Source organism: Notolepis coatsorum, assembly GCF_963971535.1.
Source record: "Notolepis coatsorum genome assembly, chromosome: 2".
Classification (NCBI taxonomy): domain Eukaryota; kingdom Metazoa; phylum Chordata; class Actinopteri; order Aulopiformes; family Paralepididae; genus Notolepis; species Notolepis coatsorum.
In genome coordinates, this window is record NC_140166.1 from 49,160,812 (window position 1) to 49,184,270 (window position 23,459).

Sequence of the window (23,459 nt, forward strand, 5' to 3'; positions counted from 1 at the left end):
GTTAAGAATCATATACATAAGCAAATAACAAACAAACACATTACAATGTACAAAAGAAATAAACAGGGGAAGATTATATATTGCACATTTCCTAAGTAATATAAGGAATTTGTAATGCAAATTGGATGAGAAAATACATGTACCATGTTGAATAAAGTAGCACTATGACTTTATTACACGGTAAAGACATCAAAAAGATGTCGTATCACGATGACATTTGCAACGATGGAAAACGAACTACCGTCAAATATTGTTATACTGTCAACAAAGCTGAAATATATGATATTCTGGCCGTATGGTCCATCCCTAGTGGACACTTTCATCCTTTATTCAGCAGAGAGGCACCAGTGGGAAGGTCTTATCCCAGCCAGTGTTACCAACCAGCTACCTCACTGGGCTACTACCAAAAATCGTATTGGTTGATAAATTAAATATCGCACTCTCATCGCTCATGTCTGAGTTAATTTACTGGACACTCGCACTCATGACGGTTTTATCAACTGGACACACGCACACACACAACAATACATGCAGGAACCATTTAAGGTAAGTGCTTTCTGGCTGCTGCCCGTGATTTATGACATGTTGTCAAGTTGAAATACAACATTCGGTCTCTCTTTAATCTTCTCACATACACACCAGCTATGCTGTCCGCCTGCCTCCCCCCCCCCCATTCCCTCCCTACTTTTCTCTTTTGTCTCTTTTCCTGCACTCACTGAACTACCTCCCTCACTGCCAAGTCCTGTCTCCCCCACCTTCTTCATTTCCTCCTCCACTCTCTCCATCTGATTCAGTTTCTCTCTCTCTCTCTCTCTCTCTCTCTCTCTCTCTCTCTCTCTCTCTCTCTCTCTCTCTCTCTCTCTCTCTCTCTCTCCTTGCTCTCTACCATCTTCCTCGCCTCTCTCTCCTTCTCCCTATTATTTCTATGGGTACTATCTTCTATACCTCTCCCTCTTTCCGTCTCTCCCTCCTCTCCATCATCCCCTCTCTCTCTCTGTCTCTGTTTCACTCACTCTATTGTTTCTATACCATCTTCCTCACTTTTCTCACTTCTCAGGGTGTTATGGAGAGTTTCCTAGGCACGGCCCTGGCGGGGACGGTGTTCTGTTTATTGAGCGGTCAGCCCCTCATCATCCTCAGCTCTACTGGACCCATCCTCATCTTTGAAAAGCTCCTCTTCGAATTCAGCAAGTGAGCTCAGCTGCCTCTGCGAACCAGGACATAATATGACATAATGTGATGTTCTCAGTAGGCATGTGGCCAGGTGTTTGAACATCGTCTAGCTACATTATGTTCTCCTGAGGCTTGTGAAACATAAAACACAAAGTGCTCATTTGTAATTGGAAGAATTACATTGAGAATTGGAATCGGAAACACTATTTGCTCCCCAAATAAAAGAATCATAAGGGAATTTGTCTTGGTGACAGCGATGCAAAGACTATTATATCCATAACTTACAGAGTTCTACAGTATGCTGACAGCCACTCATGGTGCAATGAGTTCAAGTTCAAGTTTATTTATTGGTCATATCGTTTGCCTCATACGATAATTGCCTAAGTAATTTTTCACGATTTTTGGAAAAGAAGAAAAAACTCATTTTCCAGAAAATGTGTAAGAGTATTTCATTTATATTTAGAAAATAAGTTCCACAATGTGCATCAACAAGTTTGCAAAAATACAAAAACACAAGAACCATTGCGTAACAAAAGAAGGTGACTTTTAAACAAAATATGTTGTGACTTAGGCATTTTTCCTCTTATATACATACATGTCATACACTAGGCAGTTGTTTTACTTGCTTAAGTCATGCGATCGCCATCTGTGTATGTAACGTTAAAATGCACAAGTCACACGAATGATTTAGGCAGATGGGGATTTTTGAACGTAACAACAAGCGTTCTGATTGGCTGAGGACATTAGCACTAATGCAGCAGTGTGAGAAATCTCAATTTGGCAAAGAAATTACTTAGGCAATTATCGTATGAGGCTAACGATAATGTAGGTTAACACAGGGTCAATGGTGCAATGGAATATTTTGGACGAGAGAACAGGTCAGCTCAGCAGTAAGAGCACTAGATGCATTAGAGCGCTAGTCATATAAAGATCAAATAAAACCAAATTAAAACAAGTAAATAGAAATAGAATAACAGGAATAAAGAGTTTTTATACAAAAGTAGATCTGAGAGAATGGAATGGGATGTATCATATTATGACAATGAGGATTTCTGTGTAAAAGTGACAAGTGTATACAACAGTATTGCACATTGGTATTTAGCAGTCCAGGTTCAACAGCAGCAGTCATGGTTGATTTTTATGTAAACAGTGTAAACAGCAGGTAAGCAGATATGTAAAGTGGAATATTTAGGCTTATGAGTTGAGATGCCTGATGGTAATAACTGTCCGTATGTCCAGTAGTACATGCAGCCAAGCATCTGTATTGCCTGCCAGATGGTAACAGGGTGAACAGTCTGCGTGCTGGACGGCTGTGGTCCTTGATGATGCTCTGTGCCTTCTGCAGGCACTGCTGATGAATGATATCCTGTATCCTGTATGGCCGAGAGTCTATTGCCAGTGATGTGCTGCGCTGACTCCGCTACTAATTTACTAGTGATTTGCGGCTGTGGGCAGAACAGGCCGTGATGCCAGCCTGCCTGCCAGCGAGCTCTCCATGGTGCACCTATAGAAGTGTGTGAGCATACTGATGCCAAACCCCCTCAGTCTCCTCAGGAAATAGACCTGTTTGCTATTTACAAACATACCCAGGGACGCGGGAAGTCCGCGGGAAGTGGGGGTGCTGAGATAAGTGATATAATAATAACGTCATAGGTTTACCACTCTGGTAAACCAACACTCTTGTTCACTAGAGGAGACCACTGCCCAACTCCGCGCTCTCACGCTCAGCTCTGCGGAGCGTGCGAGACAAACAATGTAACCGTTTTGATGCATACCCCACCTGTTGCGCCCCCGTACCAGAACGCTACGACGGGGACGTCTCTAAATGTCGTGCCTTTATTTTTCAATGTTCACTAGTATTCGGACAACAGCCGCACACTTCCAAAGTGATACATCTAAAATCGCTAGGATCTGCTCAAGGGTCCTTCGTTAGAATGGGCGACAGGCAGCTCTCCACTTCAGTCAGTCGTCCCTCTGCAATTAGTTCCCCGCATACATGATCGCCGACATGCAAAAGGTCTTCGACCACCCTCCCGGGGGCTCGGATAGTTCTGCTGGCTTGTTCACGCCAGGGAAACCGCAGATATATTTCTTTACTGGCTGCAAATTCAGCGTCCCAAAACTATTCCAGGCTGCGTCTATTTTTTTACCAACGGATTTCCAGTTCCGCATTGACGCTTCCAGGCCGCGTCTATTCGAATCCCAACCGGTTCATGCGTCGGCTACAAGCTGCTTTAATAACACTGCATTATCGAGACAGCGCCCCTATGAGGATCTGGCAATGAATTCCAAGAGTAGGTAAATCTGCAGTGCCGCTCCGCTCTGTGACATTGAGTAGCCTCGGTATTACAATGGAATAAATGCCAAAACAACCTTTCAGTTGCAGTTACACTCCCCGCCAGCAGGGGGTGCTGCAGCCCCCGCCGCACCCCCACTTGCCGCGTCCCTGATTACATACCGTGTTCGAGGCAATCAGCAATACCAACTGAGTCACGTGACTGAATTGCCTCAGACCTGCGCAAGCTGCTGCACTAATGGCGCTTTTCCACTGCATGGTACCTACTCTACTCTACTCTACTCTACTCTACTCGCTTTAGGTACCTGGTACTTCGTTCCTTTTCCACTGCAGGTACTAAAATAAAGTACTCAGTTTGTCTCCGTGTGGGGAGGCGGGGCTGCTGGTGTACAGCTGAGAGCTCCATAGCTCTGTGAGAGCTCCACCAGCATAGCTATGTCCATGTCATGAGCTAGTAGGCGCAAGCCAGAGTAAAACACAGTTTTCAATCAATCAATCAATAACAACATTAACGAGACTCTCGTTGTGTCTATTCTGATAACGCTAACGTTACCTCTCATTGTGTCTATTCTACAAGCGTTAACGTTAACTAGGCTGTCTATGCTAACGTTAGCATTAGGCTAACAAGCTGTAACGTTACCAGTCGCGTCTATTTGCTAACGTTAGCATTAGGTAATAACCGGTTTAAAATGGATGGTGATTACCTCACGTTGTGTCTATTCTATTAGCATTAACGTTACTCATACAAACAATCAATAGCGAGTTATATTGATCGCGCTATGTACGATAGCCATGCTAAAACGCTAGCACAACATCAGCACAACATAAGCTTAAGCCTTAACAAGTCAGCGATCTTTTTGCGAGACTAAACTCTCCGCTCGGTGGCAAATTGTGTTGACGTCGGTTTTGTTTAATCAATAAATGAGGCAGAATACACAGTGACTGTATTGTTTGTTTATTGAACTTGTGCCTGCTGCAACCATAATGAAATCCTATGCGAGACATTCAAGATGGCGGCTTTCTGTTTTCGTTCAGACTCTCCAAACAGTGACGCGTCTCTCTTCTGACCAATCAGTGGTCTGCAGTTTTTCATGTGACATTTATGGTACCAGTTCTACCCGCTTGGCTCGCGCTTGGAACCAGAGTCGAGCAGGGACTAAAAAAGTACCCGAAAAAGTACCAGGTACTTTGGTAATGGAAAACCAAAAATACCGAGTAGAGTAGAGTAGAGTAGAGTAGGTACCATGCAGTGGAAAAGCGCCATAAAAGGATACGACGGGGCTCTACGGAGAAACCATGGCACTCCCCCCGGACTAAAAGTAGTTTCAAACTAAAATGGCTGGATGTCATTTAGCCAAATCAGCATGGCTGTGAGTGTGAGTCTTTCACCTTTTACATATCTAGCTTTGGCATGGATTGATTGTTTAGATCGCTAGCATGGCTAACAAATGCAAATATATTGTTGTCCGCCCCGTTGTTCTGACCATGATTACGAACAGGTCTATAGAGCCGCTGGTGAGATTTCTTGACCACTGTGTCCCAGTGTGTCCACTGTGATGTGCACACAGAGGAACTTGAAGTTGCTGTCAACTTCAGCCCCACCAATAGATGGGGAGGGGTCCGCTCCCCTGTCTCTTGCACTCTACAATAATCTCTTTGGTTTTTCTGACGTTGAGAGAGAGAGGTTGTTGTTGTCCTGGAACCAGCTGGTTAGTGTCTTCACCTCCTCTCTCTGTAGGCCATCTCATCATTGTCAGTGATGAGGCCCAGGTCATGTCGTCAGCAAGTTTGATGATATTGGAGCTGTGGAGGAGGGGTGTGGCTGCCGATTCTCGCCACCTGGGGCCTGTCCGTCAGGAAGTCAGATATCCAGCTGCAGTACAGATTCTCGCCACCTGGGGCCTGTCCGTCAGGAAGTCAGATATCCAACTGCAGTCAGATTCTCGCCACCGGGGGCCTGTCCGTCAGGAAGTCAGATATCCAGCTGCAGTACAGATTCTCGCCACCTGGGGCCTGTCCGTCAGGAAGTCAGATATCCAGCTGCAGTACAGATTCTCGCCACCTGGGGCCTGCCCATCAGGAAGTCAGATATCCAGCTGCAGTACAGATTCTCGCCACCTGGGGCCTGTCCGTCAGGAAGTCAGATATCCAGCTGCAGTACAGATTCTCGCCACCTGGGGCCTGTCTGTCAGGAAGTCAGATATCCAGCTGCAGTACAGATTCTCGCCACCTGGGGCCTGCCCGTCAGGAAGTCAGATATCCAGCTGCAGACGGAGGTCTTAGAGACAGGTTTAGAGGGAATGGTGGCATTGAAGGTTGAGTTGTAATCAATTAAGAGCATTCTCACTCATGTATTTTCTTTGTCCATGTGAGTGAGTGTGGTGTGTGTTTCCAGGGCGATGGCCATTATCCATGGCCCTGTTTGGTCTATATTCAAACGAAGGTGTCGGGGAAAGAGGAGCCCATGTGGGTTTTGACTACTCGTTCGAAGTGTCTCACGACGGCTATTTCTAGGGTCATTGTGGTGTTGTGGTGGACACAGCGTTGTCTTGCGGTGACCGTCTGTAGTGTGAAAGTGAAAGGTTAACCATCTGTAGTGTGGTATAGGAGGTCCTTTGTCCCCACTGCCATCAGACTGTACAACAGCGCAATATAGTGCAGGGGACCTTGACCTCTGACCTGTTCCCTGTTCCCCACACACCTGTTTTTACACCTGTTTTTACACACCTGTTTTATACACCTGTTTTTATACACCTGTTTTTACACACCTGTTTTATACACCTGCTTTTATCTCACCATGCTCTTATTGATATTGATAGATATGATTTAATAGAATTTTATCATGGGCCTATTTTTTATTCATGATGCAGACATAACGTGAAACTGAATGTGAACTGTCAACATCTGTATACTGTGTGAGCTGTGAGATACCCTGAATTTCCCCAAGGGGATTAATAAAGTATCTATTTATCTACCTGGTAGTGAAAGGGTTAAGTGGGTGTGGGAAGGGCCCATTCACTGGACCTTTTCCAGTGACCCAGACATACAGGTATCTATTATGTTGACACCTGGCTGCAGGTGTTGGAAAATGACTTACGCTTCTCCGTCTCTTCCCGCGTCCGTCTCCAGGAGCAACGACATCGATTACATGGAGCTGCGTCTGTGGATCGGCATGCACTCCTGCCTCCAGTGTCTCATCCTGGTGGCCACCGACGCCAGCTACATCATCAAGTACATGACGCGCTTCACAGAGGAGGGCTTCTCCAGCCTCATCTCCTTCATCTTCATCTCTGACGCCATCAAGAAGATGGTGGGCTCCTTCAAGTACTACCCCATCAACACCGGCTTCAAGCCCGACTACGTCACCGCCTACAAGTGCGAGTGCCTGGCTCCGGACCCGGGTGAGGGAGGTACACAGGGGCCGTGGGGGGCCTTGGCTGAGGGAGGTACACAGGGGCAGTGGGGGGGCCTTGGCTGAGGGAGGTACACAGGGGCCGTGGGGGGCCTTGGCTGAGAGAGGTACACAGGGGCCGTGAGGGGCCTTGGCTGAGGGAGGTACAGGGGCCGTGGGGGGGCCTTGGCTGAGGGAGGTACACAGGGGCCGTGGGGGGCCTTGGCTGAGGGAGGTACAGGGGCCGTGGGGGGGCCTTGGCTGAGGGAGGTACAGGGGCCGTGGGGGGCCTTGGCTGAGGGAGGTACAGGGGCCGTGGGGGGGCCTTGGCTGAGGGAGGTACACAGAGGGGGGGCCTTGGCTGAGGGAGGTACAGGGGCCGTGGGGGGCCTTGGCTGAGGGAGGTACACAGAGGGGGGGCCTTGGCTGAGGGAGGTACAGGGGCCGTGGGGGGCCTTGGCTGAGGGAGGTACACAGAGGGGGGGCCTTGGCTGAGGGAGGTACAGGGGCCGTGGGGGGCCTTGGCTGAGGGAGGTACACAGAGGGGGGGCCTTTGCTGAGGGAGGTACAGGGGCCGTGGGGGGCCTTGGCTGAGGGAGGTACAGGGGCCGTGGGGGGGCCTTGGCTGAGGGAGGTACACAGAGGGGGGGCCTTGGCTGAGGGAGGTACAGGGGCCGTGGGGGGCCTTGGCTGAGGGAGGTACACAGAGGGGGGGCCTTGGCTGAGGGAGGTACAGGGGCCGTGGGGGGCCTTGGCTGAGGGAGGTACACAGAGGGGGGGCCTTGGCTGAGGGAGGTACAGGGGCCGTGGGGGGCCTTGGCTGAGGGAGGTACAGGGGCCGTGGGGGGCCTTGGCTGAGGGAGGTACAGGGGCCGTGGGGGGCCTTGGCTGAGGGAGGTACAGGGGCCGTGGGGGGGCCTTGGCTGAGGGAGGTACAGGGGCCGTGGGGGGCCTTGGCTGAGGGAGGTACAGGGGCCGTGGGGGGCCTTGGCTGAGGGAGGTACAGGGGCCGTGGGGGGCCTTGGCTGAGGGAGGTACAGGGGCTGTGGGGGGCCTTGGCTGAGGGAGGTACAGGGGCCGTGGGGGGGCCTTGGCTGAGGGAGGTACAGGGGCCGTGGGGTAGATTTGCCACAGCAGAGTGCAGTTACAACAAGGGAGGTGTTGGGATAATAATGTAAAGGATACACATTTTGTTAACCTCATACGATAATTGCCTAAGTAATTTTTCAAGTTTGCAAAAATACAAAAACACAACAACCATTGCGTAACAAAATATGGTGAGTTTTAAACTAATATGTCGTGAAATTTTTTCCTCGTACATACATACATGTCATACACTAAGGCAGTTGTTATACTAAGTCATGCGATCGCCATCTGTGTATGTAATGTTAAAATGCACAAGTCACACGAGTGATTGAAGGCAGATGGGGATTTTTTAACGTAACAAGCGTTCTGATTGGCTGAGGACATAGGGCACTAAGCCAGGGCGATGCAGGCAATAGTATCCATCTGCAGAATGTCAGCCCAGCACTCTCAGTCCCCACGCTGTCAGGCCCCGCGCTGTCAGGCCCCTCAGGAATTTGGGTCACGAGACCGTCACAGGCCCGCTCAGCAGTGCCACCCATAGATATCTATAGAACACTAGATAGCTTAAGGCGGAGTCACCAGCGTCACTGAACCGCCGCCATCTTGCTCCAGTTAGCCTTGAGTGAGAGTGAGTGAGCTGCACAGACAAAAATACTCATAACTCGCTGAAATATTGACGGATTTACAAACGGGTTGGTTTGCTATAAACATCAAAGATATAGTTATGATACTGCATACTTATAAATAAAAAAAAATTAAAGATGTTTTTTTTTACAAACCGCTTGAATCATAGCCACGTTAAAATGCTTGTAATAAACCAAACCAATATTTCAGCGAGTTATGAGTATTTTTGTCTGTGCAGCTCACTCACTCTCACTCAAGGCTAACTGGAGCAAGATGGCGGCGGTTCAGTGACGTCGCTCTCTATTGGCCGGCAGCGCGGGCAAGCTATCTAGTGTTCTATATATATCTATGGTGCCACCCACCCAATGGCTGAATTGCAAATGGCTGAATTGGAGTATTGCACTGTGCGGGATTGATTGATTGATTGATTGATTGATTGATTGATTGATTGATTGATTGATTGAAAACTTTATTAACAGATTGCAGAATGGGTACAGTACAGTACAGCTCAATACATACAATTGTTAAGGGGATGCAGACCAGAGAAAGACTTTCATCTTGTTTACATCAGGGTCCCCCATTTTCAATTCATCCTAACATATATGACACACATGACATACAGATAGACAGTACTGCTACATCTATACATTTAAGACATACCAGATTTGCAAATACAGTACTGTTTGTGATACAAAAAGTGTCCAGAAAAGAGTGTATATACATTTGACGTAGAAACTGTACATTGGAGGAGGTTGGGTAGGTGGGGTTGGGTGGGTGGGGGACTGTACATTGGAGGTGGGGGGTTGGGTAGGGGGTGGGTGGGGGACACTGTACACTGTACATTGGAATACTGACAAAGCCATACTTGGTCATTTACTGTACAACTGGGTTAGGACATTTGTGGGGGCCAGTTTCGAATTGCAGTCTCCCGTAGGTGTTCTTTGAGAGTGTTTTTGAAAGTGGGTAGTGATTCACATTCCTTTACAGCTTTGGGTAAGGCGTTCCTGTGGGCAGATCCGCGATGCGTTTATTTAAACTTTATTTAACAGATTGCAGAATGGGTACAGTACAGTTCAATACACACAATTGTTAAGGGGATGCAGACCAGAGAAAGACTTCCGTCTTGTTTACATCAGGGTCCCCCATTTTCAATTCATCATAAATGTACAGTTCCCTCCCCCTTGTATATATTTACTGTATGTCACAAATGTAACAGTACTGCATTGAGTATGTCATAAATGTCATTATGAATTGAAAATGGGGGACCCTGATGTAAATTCAGCCATTGGGTGGGTGGCGCGGGTGACCCAAATTCCCGAGGGGCCTGACAGCGCGGGGCCTGACAGCGTGGGGACTGAGAGTGCTGGGCTGACGTTCTGCAGATGGATGCTTCTCGATGCAGGTGTGAGGAAATTACAGTTAGGGCCCGCGTCCACCTAGCGCATATTTCTCCGTGAAACATGCTGGGAGTGCGCCGGCAGCGCTGGCATGCAGCGCATCTTGTGTAGATGACAGAGAGAAATCTACAGCCATGCCGCGGTTTTGCACATATTATAGCATATTTGAATAACTTTATTGTATATTAATTATATATATAGTTATTGCCTGACACCACAGTTCGCCCTTTGCTTTTTATTAGCTTTTTAGTAGTGTATTCGTGTAGTTATTATTATTAGTTTTGTCGCGAATCTCAATGGTCTGTGGGAGACAGCCAGACAGGCAGGCAGCTCCGGTGTCAGGTTACAAACAGAGTGGTAGATGAATGGCTGTGATTGGTTGTCTGAAAATGAGCCCAGCGCATCGCTCTGAAAGTTGAGAAAGTTTCAACTCTCTGCCGCACAAAAAAGCTGAGAAAAGAAGCCGACGGCAGCGCACTTCCTAGACGCGGCCGCATGCGGCCGCATGCGCTCCCTCCCCATTGGAATACATTGAAAACAGATGCGTGCGGTCAGAAATATGCGCTAGGTGGACGCGGGCCCTTCAGAAATCTCAATTTGGCCAAAATATTACTTAGGCAATTATCGTATGAGGCTAACGATTTGGAAGACTTGATTTAGACTATTAGCTTGGATTTTCTTTATTGCACCAATTCCCTAGAGATGATCACTCTTGTTTGCTAAGTTTACAAGGAAAAGGATGTTTAGAAATGACTCGAGACATTGAGTTCTGTTACTGATTTGTTCCCTATTTGCTTTCGCCACGCACAAACAATTTGGCCGCTGCCTCATTTGAGTGAGTACCGTTTATGTTGTTTGCATGAGCTTCATCGCACTTTCTGCAGTTTCTCAGAGTCCAGCTGTTGAGTTCTTATTCAACTCATTATGGTTTGCATTTCTCTTGTTCCCTTGTCTATTCTCCTCTCGCTTTGACCCTCTCTCCTTCAATTTCCCCTTCCATTACCGACTATGTACTACCCCACTCCCAGTGGCTTCAATGATCTTCAATGGTTTAGTTCCAATTCCGGATAACAGCTCTAGTCTCTTTGGGGTAAGTGCTTGTTTTCATTTGATTTCCATTTTGGCCGTTTTTAAATGTCCATGCTCCAAGCAGGGAGGTTGCTCTGAATGATTAAGGGGTTCTTAATATTTCACATTTGACTCACATGACATATTTACGGTGCTGTTTTCAAGCCCAAAACGACAAGACCAAACATAATGCTCTCACTATTAGACAAAAGAAAAATGGGTTTGTTTACAGCTAACCCTGACTCCAAATGGGGTTCTACCAAACAAGTCACTTTGCTCTCCGTCCTTTCCCGTGTGTTGTTTGCCGTCATTAATTCTCACCTTACAACTTCATGTCTCTCTTTCTGTCTCTGTCTCTCTCTCACTAATGACAACCTCATATCTATGCCAACAATTTTCTCTTTTGTTTTGCCAATATTCTTCTACCTAAAATAAATAACTCCTCGCCCCCCCCCCCCCCCCCCCCCCCCCCCTCCGTCCATTCTCTCCCAGGTGAATGTGACAGCTATGGACTGGAGCCAGCTGAGCAAGAAAGAGTGTCTGACGTACGGAGGTTCTCTGGTGGGGAGTTCCTGTAAATACGTGCCTGACCTGGCCCTCATGTCCTTCATCCTGTTCTTTGGCACCTACTCCATGACCGTCTCCCTCAAGAAGTTCAAGTTCAGCCGCTACTTCCCCACCAAGGTGAGACGGCCGAGCGGCGGACAGTAAGAGACATACAGTAAGGGGACTGCCGGGAACCAGTAGGGAGGGACTGGGGCCCAGATGCAATTTTTGGCTCAGATTTCGATAATCCGGGGAGCTTACATTTCCAATATATCAGGACTTTTTTTTTGTCTAATTAGATGAACCATGTGGTACTGATAGTGCTACGATGAAGTAGCAAAGTATCACTTATCTGGTAAATATCAGTTGCATATAATATAATAATAATACATATATAAATATTATAATTATATCTAATAATATATAGTAACATAATTGTTAGCATCTTGAAATGTAAATTTTTTTTAAATGCCTGTTGCTCACAATCTCTTAACAACTCCAACCCCACTGTTTTCCTCCCACTTGTGCCGTGCCTCATGCTCGCTATATCCTGTTCCCCAGTGTCAAACCCCACTCCGTCCAGCAATGTTGTTTCCCTCATCTTCAATAACCATGTAGGTATGATCTTATGAGACCCGACACTGCACGTCCCACACGCATGTACCTCTCTCCTACATCCCTCAAACCCGTCCCTCCAAACCATAGGATTATCTCTGAATTCCGTGGAAGCTCGGCACACACGGCTTAAGTCTTTTTTTTCCAAAGCACATTGTATTTCCCAGAACAAATATCTATGTTTCTCATTTGATTGATCTTCTCTCGTCTTGTTTCTGCCGCCTGGCTGTTGCTGTCAGCTGAGGAAGCTCATCAGCGACTTCTCCATCTTCATGTCCATCATCACATTCGTGGGGCTGGACATGTTGGTGGGGCTCAAAACCCCCAAGCTGATCGTCCCCACAGAGTTGAAGGTACCAGAATTGTACTTTTTTTTAAAACTCCATCTGAAACCTAAGAACATTACCTTACCTCTTAACTGGTGCCCCCAAAAGTGATTGAACTTAAGGACTGCATACTTTTTTTGCAAACCAAAATACTATACTTTATACTTATAGCACATGCATGAGATTGAGCCTGGTCTCTTTTGAAAGATAACATTCTGAAGTTTCTGATACAATAAAGAAAATTCACTTTTTGTGCTAATGAAATAGAGTAATATAGGTCTGAACTTGAGTTGTAGAAAAACGTGTTACTCATGTTTTTCTGTAGTAGTTAGTTGCATGTCCAAATTTCATAAAAATCCATTCAGAAATTAATGATATAGAGCGATTTTGGTAAAATGTGAGGGGGAAAAAAGGTCTGCCGGTTTCCATTTTCTCATTTTTTACTTCCTGTTTTCGCTTGTGACTTTTCACCTAGATCCCTGATTCGCTCATCCCCACGTGGGGGTATCATTAGAAAGCCACACTCATTGGTTACAAACCTGTCCAATAATTTTCAAGATCGCCAAATGATTGACGGAGCTAGAGCGTCGGGAGTCGGGAGTGGGGCTTTAGCAGGTTTTATTAAACCAAACGGTTGCCGGCTTGAATTTTTTACATTTTGTCGCCTGAAACGGCATTCGACAGGCAACAAATAGGGCTTTAATTCTATATATATATTGTATTAAAAAATATGCACACCAGAGCCGCTAGAGGTCGGCAAAGTGGCGCCGGGCACCGGCGGGCAAATCGTCCTCAAGAGGGCCCGTATACGGTAGTAAAACATCATACGGTTTAAAATGAAATACAAAACAGCAATTCTTGAAAGGTACAGTAAAGAGGAGGGAGGTTGTACTAACTCTCGTTAATGGAGATGTTGAAATGATTGACTTGTCTTGTATTATTGTTTTGTTTTTCGTTCTGATCTAGTCAGCGTACACCTTTTGCTTTCTATAGATATACTGGATGGACCTTTTGATTGTACAATAAATAATTATTCATTAACAGTAATGATTGCATATTAACTTGATCGATTGACTGATCGTCAAGTGATTTTGTTTGTAAATGATTTTGTTGGAAGACATTTGAAGACATTTGTGTTTGAAGGTGTACTTGGTTATGTATCTCAGGACTAATGAGGAAGTGGTTGATATATTATATATTGAAAGCCGAAAGATGTTTAGGTTTATTGTAATAAGGGACCTGATAAAGATCTTGCTTCTTCCTAATCCTTTTCGGACAAGAGGCTGTTTGTTTTGTTTATTATTTCATCTTACTTACTTTTTTTTCCTTTCACGGCAAATTATCTTATTTTTCATAGTTATTTCTTAATTATTTAGTATTGTTCAAAATAAACAATTCATTATTTTATTCAACCCCTCTCCTATCCCCATGACCCAACACACCAAAACAAAGGAATGTAAACAAAGTGCAGTGCGAAAAGGGGCTATTATTTTGCCTGGAGGTTGCTGTTTGACGGCATTACATTAAAATGTTCTATCACTAACATTATTGCTTAAGCATTTTTGGTTGAAATAAAGTTAGTTATAAGGTTTTTAATTTGTTGTTAAAAAAAACTACACTTACCAGCCTGTCGTTCAGTGCTGTCGCCTAATACACGTTACGGCCATTGTGTAGTTCTTCAGTGAACAAAAACATAAACGTTGTTATTTTGCTACCTTTCCGATTAATTGTGAATTTTTTCACGTTGCACTATAGATTGATGAATGAAGAAAGGTTCCACCATGCCAATGTTCATGCTTTATTTGTTTTAAACGAGACGATTTAGAAATGGGTCCATTGGAAATACATTGCGATTTCAATAGAGATTGATTGATTGATTGAAAACTTTATTAACAGATTGCAGAATGGGTACACAGTACAGTACAGCTCAATACATACAATTGTTAAGGGGATGCAGACCAGGGCCCTGTTTCTTGTACCTGGTTCAACTAAGTCGATCAAGATGTCATTATCCAGCTTCAGTTAACCCGATGTTCGAAGCCGGGATTTTCCTGTTCCTCGAAGGTGGATTCAGTCTCGTTAACTCAAGCCAGACTTGCGACTCAGGCTAAATGCGCGCGGCCGCTTCAGGCGAAAAGCCAGCACGTATCGATGGCAGAGATCCTGATTCTCTAACGGCATTGATTGATTAATTGATTTAAAACTTTATTGACAGATTGCAATACGGCTCAATCGCCTCGCCGACAAGTTAAATGCGTTATCTATAGGCTAATTTTAAGTCCCTCATTACCTCAATCAATCAGATTATATTTCTTTAAACTTGCCTGCTGGATTGAATAATCAAATGAGATCTTGCTAGCGAAAATAATTAGTTAAACTTATACAGAATTACGATACGGCTCTCTTACCCATTGATTGATGTATAGTCGATCTTTAACTTATCTCCAATGTGGTCTAACGGGTTGTTGTTTTGACTATCACGCAGACGACCGGGGTTCGAGACCCTAGTCTTTTCCTTCTTTTTGCAATATAGGAATAATTCAATTTGGTGCACGTTGAGAGCTATATAAAGAATGACATCCTCAATGCATGTAGATTTATAATATTTTAACTTAAAACCAGGCTACTTTGGCGTATAATCATTAATATTATATTCAAAAAAATCATATTGGAAACACCGGGTTTTGAACCCCAGTCGCTGGGTTGGCAGGCTTGAGCACTACCGCTGCACCACTGTGCCAGATGGGATAAATTCATTGTTTATACATTAATGAACGAGAGACCCGTGTTTAGAATATCCTTTGTTTTTAATGAAGTTTATCTCTTTATCCTCATTCATTAATGTGACGTCAACGGCTCATTCAATTTCTCAAATCCGTCAAACAGCGCATCTCATCAGACATCTTAATCCCAGTTACAATTAAAATAACCACATAATGTGTACATCGCACGAGCGAGCGCCACGGTATATATAACGTGCATTATTTAGGACAAAGTGAATTTAGTATCAGCATTTTGGGTCTATTTTACATTTCAAAAGCCCCCTCTGGAAGAATGGAGCACAAAAACGTAATTCAGAATGGTATAATGCAGATCGTAGACTGTGGGAATAGTTTCAGGAAACGGGCTGTCACTTCTTTGCGGGGGCGTGGCGATGGTTCAGGCTAACTTGAACTTAAACTCTGCTTTCGACCAGGCTCAAACTTTTGGATCTGTTGTCATGGTGATTTGGAAAATCCACGTACGGGGAACCGGAAAGTCCGGCTAATTCAGTTATCCAGTTAAAGTTATCCGGCTAACTCAGTTATCCAGGTACAAGGAACGGGGCCCAGAGAAAGACTTTCGTCTTGTTTACATCAGGGTCCCTCATTTTCAATTCATAATATGACACACACGACATACAGATAGACAGTAATGCTACATCTATACATTTATGACATACCAGATTTGCAAATACAGTACAGTTTGTGATACAAAAAGTGTCCAGAGAACTCTTCAAATGTATTATGTCCATGTCATCAATTGTTAAAACTGTGTTATTTCAACACATCTCCTTTGATAGTGTAGAATAAGTGCACTCCAAGCTATTTGAATTGAGTATAACTTTAGTATTACTAAATTGATACTCTGTTCAAAACCTTTCAAACTTATTACTTAGAGACAGTTATTTTTTCTGTAGAATTCAGCTGTTCTGAGAGTTAACTTCACTGGCTTTTTTTCTTCCATCAGCCTACTCGACCAGACCGTGGCTGGCTGGTGATGCCGTTCGGTAGGAACCCGTGGTGGGTCTATGTGGCCAGCTTCGTCCCCGCTCTCCTCGTCACCATCCTCATCTTCATGGACCAACAAATCAGCGCAGTCATTGTCAACCGCAAGGAAAACAAACTCAAGGTATAAGCTTGCTACTACTGGATAGATCTCCGTTCCTTTTCAAGCCTGTTCAAAAGAACGGCTCATGTTTTTTTAGGGCCCTGGAAACCTTTAAGGCTTAAATCCTTTAAGGCTTATATCAAGTTGACAAGACGTCCGTGAATTAAGTCATCTGTCCTCGACCCTGAAAACCTTCCTGATTTGTTCTTACAGTAAAGAAATCGTTTATATCCATAACAAACTTTTGACATAAACAATGAAGTGCATGCGGTAGGCCTATTTACAGTAGATGCACGTGTGTTCACGTAAACCCTTTCACTACCACTCTACCAAAGGGTTAACCCTTTCACTGCAACAATACAGAACCTTCTGTATTGTCGCAGTGAAAGGGTTAACCCTTTGGTAGAATGGTAGTGAAAGGGTTAACCGTCTGTAGTGTGGAAGTGGAAGTGAAAGGTTAACCTTCTGTAGTGTGGTAGTGAAAGGTTAACCGTCTGTAGTATGGTAGTGAAAGGTTAACCTTCTGTAGTGTGGTAGTGAAAGGTTAACAGTCTGTAGTGTGGTAGTGAAAGGTTAACCGTCTGTAGTGTAGTAATGAAAGGTTAACCGTCTGTAGTGTGGTAGTGAAAGGTTAACCTTCTGTAGTGTAGTAATGAAAGGTTAACCGTCTGTAGTGTGGTAGTGAAAGGTTAACCGTCTGTAGTGTGGTAGTGAAAGGTTAACCGTCTGTAGTGTGATAGTGAAAGGGTTAACATTCTGTATTGTCGCAGTGAAAGGGTTAACCCTTTGGCAGTGTGGTAGTGAATGAAAGGGTTAAATAAAGTATATATACTGTGTCTCTGTCCCGACAGAAAGGTTGTGGCTACCACCTGGACCTGTTCTGGGTGGGGATCCTGATGGCCGTCTGCTCCTTCATGGGGCTGCCCTGGTACGTAGCCGCCACCGTCATCTCCATCGCCCACATCGACTCTCTGAAGATGGAGAGTGAGTCCAGCGCGCCTGGAGAACAACCCCAGTTCCTTGGGGTCAGGTCGGTCAACAACCAACCCCCCCCCCCCACTGCTACCATTAACCCTTTCACTACCACACTACCAAAGGGGTTAACTCTTTCACTGCGACAGTACAGAAGGTTAACCTTCTGTAGTGTGGTAGTGAAAGGTTAACCTTCTGTAGTGTGGTAGTGAAAGGTTAACCTTCTGTAGTGTGGTAGTGAAAGGTTAACCTTCTGTAGTGTGGTAGTGAAAGGTTAACCTTCTGTAGTATGGTAGTGAAAGGTTAACCTTCTGTAGTGTGGTAGTGAAAGGTTAACCGTCTGTAGTGTGGTAATGAAAGGTTAACCTTCTGTAGTGTGGTAGTGAAAGGTTAACCTTCTGTAGCGTGGTAGTGAAAGGTTAACCTTCTGTAGTGTGGTAGTGAAAGGTTAACCTTCTGTAGTGTGGTAGTGAAAGGTTAACCTTCTGTAGTGTGGTAGTGAAAGGTTAACCTTCTGTAGTGTGGTAGTGAAAGGTTAACATTATGTAGTGTGGTAGTGAAATGTTAACCTTCTGTAGTGTGGTAACGTAAGGTTATGAATATAACCAAGTTCTATGAATGCTAGTGACGCTCAGCGTCATATTGCATATATCTTGCTTCAGTGTATATGCACTGAATAAATTTCAAAATGCACCTTTACATACCAACATCCGTCTGGCCACACCCCCATCTGCTACCTATATAAGCAGGGGTGGGGCCACACACTCATCTCCTTCCCAAAAAATTTCACCACAATGAAAAATCAAGGGCCGCAGTGGTGTCTAGACGCTGAGCGTCACTAGCATTCATAGAACTTGGTTATATTCATAACCTTACGTTCTATATCATGCTAGCTTCCGCTCAGCGTCATATTGCATAACAGGAGCTGAGCGGGAGCTAAAAGCTCGACAAATGTACCCCGCTGAGGCCCCCCACAACCATCAGACCGGAGAGGACCGAGCCCCCCCGACCCTCCCTAATGGAGGATACCCTCCCTATTGGAGGACGGGAGGGAGACGGATCCGACCGTGCGAAGAGAAACTCGAGCAACTCAACGCACAGGGTGAGCAGACCGTGGCTTGACCCCACGACTACGCAGACGCACAACCCGCATGCCACCAGGGAACGAACGGAAGGAACAAACCTCGTTACTGCCCCCAAAATCATGGGGTCAAGAGCAAACTCAATCCCGTGGCAAGGCCGTAGCAGCGGAGCGCGAAGGAAGACCCAGACCCACTGAAGGGACTGGATCCCTTGGAAAAAGGGGGCCCGGAGAGGTCAACGACGCCACAGCATCAAGACCTCACCAGGCAGTCACTTAGTGACACCGCCCCCCACATCGCCAGTGTATTCGGACAGGGCCACTCCAAGAGCGGGCCCTTCCCCCCACTAGCACGCCGCCTGGCACACTGACCCTGGCACACTCAGGCAGTCAGCATGGCTGTAACTCAAAGCACTCAAGAGGCTACACTACAGCGGGAGCAGGCAGCGCACCGGGGAGACGACCACCAGAAGGGGTCGATCTCTCAATCCAGGCAGCAGGCATTTGACCCGAGCCTGGAGCACTTTGGACAAGCCAGGCGCCAAAGGGGGCAACTGAAAACAGCACCCCCGGCGGAAGGGGCGTATGCTGGCATTGTTGCGCACCATGACAAAGCCTCCACCAAAAAACCCCGACCCAGAGGGGCCGAGGCAGAGAAGGCTGACACGATTGGCAGACGTCATGAACGTGCAGGGGCACACTCAACCGGGTAACCCGGGAGTTGACTCTGCTCCAACACACCAGGGAATCAACCACCCTCTTGGTACCACATGCGGTGGTTGTTCCTATAACCCCTCAAGAAAAAACTCCAAAACACACCTGCGGGTATACACTGGCTATACCGCAGTACAAGTGTTTAAGTTTTCAAAAAGGGGTTATTCCAGGCCTACGGGTCGACGAAACACAACTTCGGACCGGGCCCGGCGGCCCGGGAAGCACACAGGGATGCCAGAGGAGGTCCATAAGACCACCCCAACAGCCCCCTCTTCGCCATGCGTAAGAGAGGAGCGAAAGGAATGGAAAACCCGCCCCTTTATGATAACGCAGGGTACAACATGTACCGAACAAAGGGTCTCCATAACGCCCAACCCTGTGACACCCGGGCCGACCCGGCATTTTTCCCCCCGAAAAAAGCACAAGTCCCTCAGGGTACCAGAACAGCAGATCTGCATCCCGGCGGACAACGGATTAACTGACCTGGACCAGCGTGACCAGACCAGTCCCGTGCCCTAATCACGCCGACATCCCCACTCCAAGAGAGGGGGTAGGTACGCGTGTCGATCTAAAACATGAAAAGAGGGCGCCACCCAGACGGTCCCATTCGTACCGCGCTCAGTGGCCCACCCCAAGGGCATGAGACCTATGTTTTGATCTATTCCGTTAACATCCCCCAGATATGAACGAGAATTAGTCGAGACCTAGTAACAGGCGCTCGGAAGAGAAAACCTCCATCCCAGTTGCCCTATAAAAACGCCGTTTTAATAACGAGCAACCAAGGCGTACCAGCCTCATGCGTGATTCTTATCAGAAACACCCCGAGCCAGCACTATGTACGCGTCGAAACCCAAACACATCAATGGATAGTCTAACAAGACACCAGACATTGTTCCTCCAAGTCGCCTGGGAGAACGACAAAGAGCCGTCGTGCTTCATGTTCTTTCCTCTTTTTATTAAAAAAGAAAGAAACACAGACTGACATGAATCCCACGTGACGCGGCTGAGGGTAAAACATTTTTCATTTTTACATCCCGCCACCCTCGCCACAGGGAGGAGATGGGAATCCCCAGAGAGACTTCCCACGCAAGCTGTATAGATTGAAAAGAAATATTGCAACATTGAGCTATGTAACACTTGGGTTAGGGCTCTCCGAGGAGGAGGCACTGAACCAATACACACTCAATAATCGAATTGAATCGAATACACACACAATAGAGCAGAACTCCTTTTTGAAGTTCTACTCACCTTGACAATCTGAGGAGGAGGCTCTGAAACTCTGAGGAGGCTCCCTCACTGGGAAGGAGAGTCCGAACTCACAGAAGGCACTTCTCCCTGAGGAGGAGCTTCGTGAGGAGGAGCTCTGACAACTCCCTGAAACAGATCCATAACATGGAACCTGAACAACTCACGGAAGTCTTACCAATAGAGACGCGCTCAGTGACGTACTCTATGGCGGGGGAATTTCCGCGGTGCACACGCCCAATTTTTCAGGGCGTGGGACCAGGAAACTCCCCCCCCCCTACCCTGTAACGTGCCGAACAGCAACGTGACAGGAACCCTGAAGGACAGGGGGTTTTAACCCCTGACCAATCAGAAAAGGGGAGGAAAGAATTACCACTTCACCCCTTTACGACCCCTCACCCCTGATACGATGTAATGACAAAGTAGAGCATGACCCAGTCATAGCATGCTACATGAAGCATCTAACAGCTTCACATAGCTCATGTGCTAACCTGCTATCTGAGTTTTACTAAGGAAAAAACACAGAACAGAGAGGGCCCCTTTAAGAGCCCCGGTCCAGACTTACACATGTGCTTCTGTGGGCCAAACCTAACCCAGTTGTAGATCACAACGACACACACAACCCTTCATCACAACAAAAAATGGCAAAAGTACTCTTACTACAGAGGAACGCCGTTTTTCATAACAAGAGAGACATAAGTCCTTGATTACGTATTGGCCACAGGCCTTGCTAAGCACACATGATAAGTGACCAAACAACCTTTTCTTTAGGAAAAGAATAGTTTCTCAAGCGGAAGCACAACCCCAGCAACTCAAGCTGAGGGTTACATCGTATCGCCACAAACACAGTGACACAATATATTGTAAACAAACATGTCTGAGAGGAGGGGGGAAGCCCCAGGGAAACCGGGGGGGTCACCCCTCCTACCTTACCCTTGATACGACCAGGTTGAACAGGTACTCCTGTTAATATGTGAACATGCTGTTCATTGTCATCACAGGCTGAGAAAGAGATTCATGCCTCAATAACATGTCACTAAGCATAGCTTCACAGGTTAACTAACCCTCTTAGTTGTGAGTTCACCCATGTTACAAACGGTACATGAACACACATGTTCTCATCACAACTAACCAGTTCATTTTTACACATGTAAAAAACAACACAGATTTTCTATGGAGAGAGAAGCTATACCAGTGACAAGACAATTCACACACAACACGCGTCGTATCCTCAATGTATTGCAGCAACACATGTTTTGGAAACATCGTTATTACAAAACATTTAGAAGGGAAGAAAAGAAGAAGTGTTTAAAGTCCGGTCAGGACTCCTACCTTCACCCTGAGCGCAGGCCGAGAGGACTGCAACACTGGTCAACGGGACACCGAGTCGAACCCAGCATCTCCTGCGTTGGTGACGAGGGTATGTCCGCTACGCCACCCAGCCGCCGTTCTCCATGTTGACGAAGTCCTCGCTGGCATGGCACCCGGGTGTAGGGTCGACTAACATCCTCTGTCAAAGATGACGTTGTAGTCAGAGTGTTTAAGGCATGTTATAGTCACAGTAACGTTCAACAGTGTAGCATTAAGCTAACAGCCGCCCGACTGATAGCAACAAGCTAACGTTTCCTAGCCTAGTCAACACAACGAGCTAGCGCCGCAGCTAACAGCTGACTGGCTAACAACAGTAGGCCACAAACTAGCACGCCAGCTAAGCAGCTATCACCTGAACTGTACACAACAACATAATAAGCCACACTTCAGACAGGCCGCCGCCTGAGTCCCTCCCCATCCTAAGAGTGAAGAGAAAAAGAAATGTCAAACACAGCTTTCAACAGTGATTTACCAGACATACAGCAGAGCCGGCACAATTCCCATCCGGGCTGCAGCCGACTTGAGCATGGATCTTCCGATAACGAAGATCCATGCCCACATTTCCTCGTTAGGGTGTACTTCCACATTCATGTGAAAGATGGGGCCTGCATGGGACAGAGAAGCATCCGCTTGTCCAGAGAATCCTGGGTTCAACCAGGTCTCGGTCGCGGCCCACTAGGTTGACCATCATGGGCGTCAGACCAAGATCCTCCGTCCGCCGTTTAAGAAGCCGAGCAGAGGACCCCAATCCGGGGCCGGCCATCGTAAAATTGTCAGCTAACCCCCATAGCGTTAACAGACAACTAGTGCTCGCAAGCAAAACAGTACTCACCCAGCTCGGAAGCAAACCGGTTTCTCACAACAGCCGGTGCCTCCCACAGTCCAGCTGTATGACCGGAGGGTCAATACCCATCCAGCCGCAGCAAGGAGGACTGCAGGTGGGGAGTATATCAGCGGCGCGAGCCCCTAATACGAAAAAGCCGTGGAGGTCAGAATGATCATCATCTTCCAGACACTCCAGTGACGAAGACAATATCGCCGTATTTTCTCGAAAATAGTGAGAGAGAAAATAAAGGTATAATGTCAACGTATCTCCTTGTCTTCTGTTTTCCTTTCTTCATATAAATACTTTCTTTCCCACGTCAAGTGAGGTATATAACAGGAACTTCCTTGTGGTGAAATTTGAGAAGGAGATGAGTGTGTGGCCCCACCCCTGCTTATATAGGTAGCAGATGGGGGTGTGGCCAGACGGATGTTGGTATGTAAAGGTGCATTTTGAAATGTATTCAGTGCATATACACTGAAGCGAGATATATGCAATATGACGCTGAGCGGAAGCTAGCATGATATAGAACCTTCTGTAGTGTGGTAGTGAAAGGTTAACCTTCTGTAGTGTGGTAGTGAAAGGTTAACCTTCTGTAGTGTGGTAGTGAAAGGTTAACCTTCTGTAGTGTGGTAGTGAAAGGTTAACCTTCTGTAGTGTGGTAGTGAAAGGTTAACCTTCTGTAGTGTGGTAGTGAAAGGTTAACCGTCTGTAGTGTGGTAGTGAAAGGTTAACCTTCTGTAGTGTGGTAGTGAAAGATTAACCTTCTGTAGTGTGGTAGTGAAAGGGTTAACCGTCTGTAGTGTGGTAGTGAAAGGGCTATGATGGTGTGAAATTAATATTTTGAGTCTGTGCGGTTTG

The 23,459-nt window shown here is 46.3% G+C and overlaps 1 protein-coding gene across 1 annotated transcript in view; it reads left to right on the plus strand.

The window, feature by feature from the left end:
* slc4a5a (solute carrier family 4 member 5a) overlaps window positions 1–23,459 on the plus strand; it is a gene marked incomplete at both ends in the record, with an annotated part of 72,792 nt that overhangs the window by 42,798 nt on the left and 6,535 nt on the right. The window contains 7 exons of the mRNA XM_084308137.1: window positions 1,058–1,191; window positions 6,599–6,870; window positions 10,996–11,057; window positions 11,528–11,719; window positions 12,436–12,549; window positions 16,252–16,413; window positions 17,244–17,422. Coding sequence (XP_084164263.1) covers window positions 1,058–1,191; window positions 6,599–6,870; window positions 10,996–11,057; window positions 11,528–11,719; window positions 12,436–12,549; window positions 16,252–16,413; window positions 17,244–17,422 — 1,115 coding nt within the window. The remainder of the gene's footprint in view (window positions 1–1,057; window positions 1,192–6,598; window positions 6,871–10,995; window positions 11,058–11,527; window positions 11,720–12,435; window positions 12,550–16,251; window positions 16,414–17,243; window positions 17,423–23,459) is intronic.